This window comes from Pelodiscus sinensis, chromosome 30, assembly GCF_052426305.1.
Source record: "Pelodiscus sinensis isolate ZL-2025 chromosome 30, ASM5242630v1, whole genome shotgun sequence".
In the NCBI taxonomy this organism is placed as follows: Eukaryota; Metazoa; Chordata; order Testudines; family Trionychidae; genus Pelodiscus; species Pelodiscus sinensis.
The window spans coordinates 15,392,619-15,397,500 of NC_143081.1; the positions used below are offsets into that span (position 1 = coordinate 15,392,619).

Genomic DNA, 4,882 nt, shown 5'->3' on the forward strand with positions numbered 1-4,882 from the left:
AGACCAGAAGGATCTCAAAGCAGACACCTCGAAGGAGGGGTCTAGACCCACAGGAGACTGGTAGGACAAGAATTCAATAGAGCGGGTTAGCAGAGGGGGGTCTAGAAGAAGGCAAAAAATGACCAAACAGGCCATTAAGAGGGGGCAATGTTTAAAAAAATGTTTGAGTTTAATGTAAAAACCACAGAGTCTCTAGCTGGGACATTATCATAGTTCAAAATCCGGAGGTGGGTTTTTTCCATCTTACAATTCATTTTACTTTTTTTTTAAAGGGCATTTTTTTATCCCATGGTCTGACCAGTGCTAGTCCCCAAGGACCTATCTGTGTCACTCAAGGTTGTGAAAAATTTTGCCCCCTGAAAGCCACAGGTAGCTCTTCTATGAACCCGGCTACCTCTCCTTGGAGAACTGTGGAAAGTCCACTGGTGGGAAAACCTGCAGTCGTGTCTGTGCGGCTGGAGCGTAGACATACATCAAGAGTCACACACTGTGGGCACAGCACCCGAGAGCCAAAAACTGATACAGAAAACCAGACGAGAGAGCGAGACGCTGGAGGAAAGTTACCCAAAGTGAGACAACGTTGGAGCGGGAGGCTGGAATGTTCAAAGCCGCCAAAGGGAGTAAGTTAGGTCCCTCAAACACCTTGGAAAATCCCAGTTTAGCTCTCTGGTTGTGGACTGTTCCTAGGACATTCTGAGTGTCAATAAGAGCTACGTAGCCAGATTGATTAGCTAGACCAGAAAGTGGATGGATGGAGAGACCAGAGAAGCAGACTCCCGGACGGACAAGTAGACGGACAGATGCATGGACCAGATGGACGGATGGATGTCTATGGGGATGGATGGATGGACAGATGGATGTCTATGGGGATGGATGTCTATGGGGATGGATGGATGGATGGATGGATGTCTATGGGGATGGATGGATGGACGGATGGATGTCTATGGGGATGGATGGATGGATGGATGGATGGATGGATGGATGTCCAAAAAGAGATGGACCAGACAGAGACTTTCAATAATGATGTGCCTTGGGCATCTTTCAACATTTCGGAATATTCAGAAATGGAGTAACCTTAACACTTCCCAGAATGGGAGCGGGGGGGATGAATTTTGCAATAGGACAGAAACAGAGTAACCCTAACTTTTCCTAGAGTGGGGGAATGAATTTCACAATGGATCAGAGACAGAATAACCTTAACACTTCCTTGAGCGGGGGGATGAATTTTACAATGGGACAATACATAGCAAACTAATTCAGGGAAACAGTTCATACCTCAGACCTCCTGCAGCTTTCCCATCCAGGAGAACGACACCGAGAGAAATCCTCGGCACGTCTCAGTGCCAAATATGCCCGATCTGCTGCTTGTGTTTCCTCCTTAATGAACACCCCAGGGGTTACCAACATCTGCCTTCTGTCAGTTCAGTATAAACAACCCCTTCCATAACTTTGAAGTCCCCCCAAGGAGAATACGCTCTTGTAGTTGCTAGATTCTGGGATTCGTGGGCACTGTCTATCTTCCGCATGACCCCACGCTGCCACCGTGGAGCAAACGTGACTCATCGGTGCAGCATTTCAAAGACACCTAACGCACTTGCACTTCTAGGTCCTGTTAGTTTGAATGAAGATTGGGTAGCTCGTCACTGGCTTTGGAAATCTGCCTGGTTTCTGCTTTCCTTCAGAGCACACGGTGGAGCCCGTTCCAAATGCCACTCACGTTAATGAGGATCCGGGTCATCCCAACCAAACCTCGCTGGGAAAGAGGCAGTAAGGACCAATCCCCCAGGTCAATACATTTTTCTAAAGAAAAAAAGTTTCAAATTTTCCAAACGTTCCCTCTGGACACTTTCTAAAAGGAAATGTTTCATTTTGCGGTTGCATACGATTCTTGGATTGGCAATTCAGGTTATAGTAAAAGAAAGTCGACGTGCAAAATGGCAGAGGTTAAATGAGGTGTTACCTCTCAAAAGAGAGATCTTGGAGTCGTGGCTAGTTCTCTGAAAACAGTCCCTCTGTGTGCAGCAGCAGTCACAAAACAAACAGGATGTTAGGAATCATTAACAAAGGAGTAGAGAATAAGACAGAAAATATCTTATTGCCGCTATATAAAACCATGGGACATCCACAGCTTGAATACTGCATATAGATGTGGCCATCTCATCTCAAAAAAGATCTCTTGGCATTGGAAAAGGTTCAGAAAATGGCAACACAAATGCTGAGGGGTCTGGAATGGGTCCTCTATGAAGAGAATTTAAAAAGACTTGGACTTTTCAGGCTTTGAAAAGAGGAGACTAAGGGGGGATAGGATCAAGGTCTATAAAATCATGACTGGAGTGGAGAAAGTGAACAAGGAAAAATTATTTACTTGTTCCCATAACATAAGAACTAGGGGCCACCAAATGAAATGAATAGGCAGCAGTTAAAACAAACAACAGGAAGTTTTTCTTCAGTCAACCTGTGGAACTCCTTGCCATAGGATGTGGTGAAGGCCAGGACTTTAACAGATAGATTCATGGAGGTTAAGTCCATCATTGGCTATTAGCCAGGATGTGTAGGGATGGTGTCCTTAGCTTCTGTTTGTCAGAGGCTGGGAATGGGCGACAGGGGAGGGATCACGTGAGGATTCCCTGCTCTGTTCTCTCCCTCGGGGGTATCTGGCACTGGCCATTGTGGGAAGACAGGACAGTGGGCTAGGTGGACCTTGGTCTGACCCAGCCTGGCCGTTCTTCTGTTAAAAGGGTGTTAACTAACCACGCCGGAGGGGTGATACAGAACTCGTTTGTATTGATGGAGTCCAAGAAGGATCTTTGTGTAGGCTGGGGGGAAGTGGAAACTCCCCCACTGTCTGAGCTGAGTCCATTGTCAGGGCCATGTACGGCTGGACGACAGGCTTTCGTTGACAGAAGTTTTGTCAACAGCTAGGGTACGTCTAGACTACATGGCTCCGTGTAGACTTGTTTGTTGGGAGCCTCTGCAGCTCCACTCCTGCCCCCAAGAACCCTCTGAGTCCTGGTAAGCGGGGGGAGGGGAAGGAAGGAATCCCCAGACCCCAGCAGAAGCTGGTAATGACCCTCGGTTGAGTAGGACCCCATAATTTGTAAGGACGGCTCTGCGCTCTGGGACTGTGGGACCAGCACGGAAGGGGCAGCCCCCATGCCCAGCACCTGTACGGGAACCTTATCCATGACCGGCGGCTGGCAACATTCACAGCCCCTCCCTCAGCCGGTCACTTTCTTACTGGTGCGCACGGCCACTGTGGCCATTCTGTGGTGCGAGTGTCCCTCCTCGCCGCCCCCTCCCTTTCCATGCGATGGAACACGGTTCCCTTCCTGGCATGGCCCATTTTCCTGGCACAACCAAAGCCAGACCTTGCTTTCAGTTAGGTGGTCCTAACTGGGTGGTCCTAGCTCTCACTGTTTGGAAGGAGCTCTTGGACAAACAGACTCGCATAAGCGTGGATAGACATACAGACAGATGCACAATCTCGCTCAACTATATAGTAGGCTTTTTCCACCTGCCATTGAACTCTTCTTACGATAAAGCGCTGTCTCACCAGAAATCACGTGTGTCCAATTATTTTATTTCCACATCCAGGAATCCATTTACGGCCCTACAAACCTTCTCATCCTTCCAGAATAGCACACAGAACTAAGACGTGTATGAAGGCTGATACAATCAACACAGAAATGAACTGTCACAAGATGGCCTGACGCCAAGGTGAGACACAATATATTTTACCAACCCACTACGAGCCACCAGGGTTTGAGAGTTTTCCCAACTCTGCCAGCGTTACTAATTCCCGAAAGGGCAGGAGTAAGTAGCAACTCTACTCAACTAGGAATGCAGCCCTCCTAAAACTTAGCATGTCCCCGAGAAAACTCCCATTGCCGTGAGCTAGGGGCCAGGTAGAAGTCAACTGATTGGCTAGTCAGGGCGGACAGGTTCATGCCTCAGTCAATCACTCCAGATTTCTGTGAGCCTCTTCCATTTATCGATAACTCTTCCCACAGCCTCCTTCACGTCTTTGTTCCTCAGGCTGTAGATGAGCGGGTTGGCCAGGGGTGTCAGGACCGTGTAGAAGAGGGAGAACACTTTGTTGAGGTCTCTCAAGGAGTCGGTGTCTGGGAGCACGTAGACGACGATCAGGGTCCCATAGTAGATGGTCACCATGATGAGGTGGGAAGAGCAGGTGGAAAAGGCCTTTTGCCGCTCACTGGTAGACGAGATCCTCAGGATGGTGGAGATGATGCAGATGTAGGATGCCAAGGTTAAGAGAAATGGGGGCAGGGTGAACATGGAAGAGAGGATAAAGGTTACCAGTGTGACCAGGCGGGTGTCACTGCAAGAGAGTTTGATCATGGGGGTGAAATCACACAGGAAATGGTTGATTTTATTGGGGCCACAGAAATGCAACAGGGATATTAAACAGGTTACTACGGTTGTGGCCATAAAGCCACCCATCCAGGACACCGCTGCTAGCAGGAGGCAGAGTCTGCCACTCATAAGAGCGGCGTAGTGAAGGGGCTTGCAGATCGCTAAATACCGGTCGTAGGACATCACTGCTAGGAGGTAGCATTCTGACGCGGTAAGGCACCCGAAGAAATAATATTGCGCAATGCAGTCTAGAACAGAGATGGTCCTGTTCCCGGTCAGGAGACTGGCCAGCAGCCGGGGCAGGAGGGTGGAGCTGTAGCAGGTCTCCAAGCAGGACAGGTTCCCCAGGAAGAAGTACATGGGGGTGTGAAGGTGCCGATCAACCACCACTAACACAGCGATGAGGATGTTCCCAGCCATGGTCACCAGGTAGATCACTAGAAATGGTACGAAGAGAAGCACCTGCAGCTCCAAGGAATTGCCGAATCCTAGGAGGATGAATTCTGTG

The 4,882-nt window shown here is 49.0% G+C and overlaps 1 protein-coding gene across 1 annotated transcript in view; it reads right to left on the minus strand.

Annotated features, from left to right (window-relative positions):
• Positions 1 to 3,954: 3,954 nt before the first annotated feature.
• Positions 3,955 to 4,882, minus strand: part of LOC102456382 (olfactory receptor 11L1-like) — a 963-nt gene continuing 35 nt past the window's right edge. Inside the window, exon 1 of the mRNA XM_006122753.3 lies at positions 3,955 to 4,882. This exon is cut by the window's right edge and continues 35 nt beyond it. Within this exon, the coding sequence (XP_006122815.3) occupies positions 3,955 to 4,794 (840 nt within the window). The 5' untranslated portion in view covers positions 4,795 to 4,882.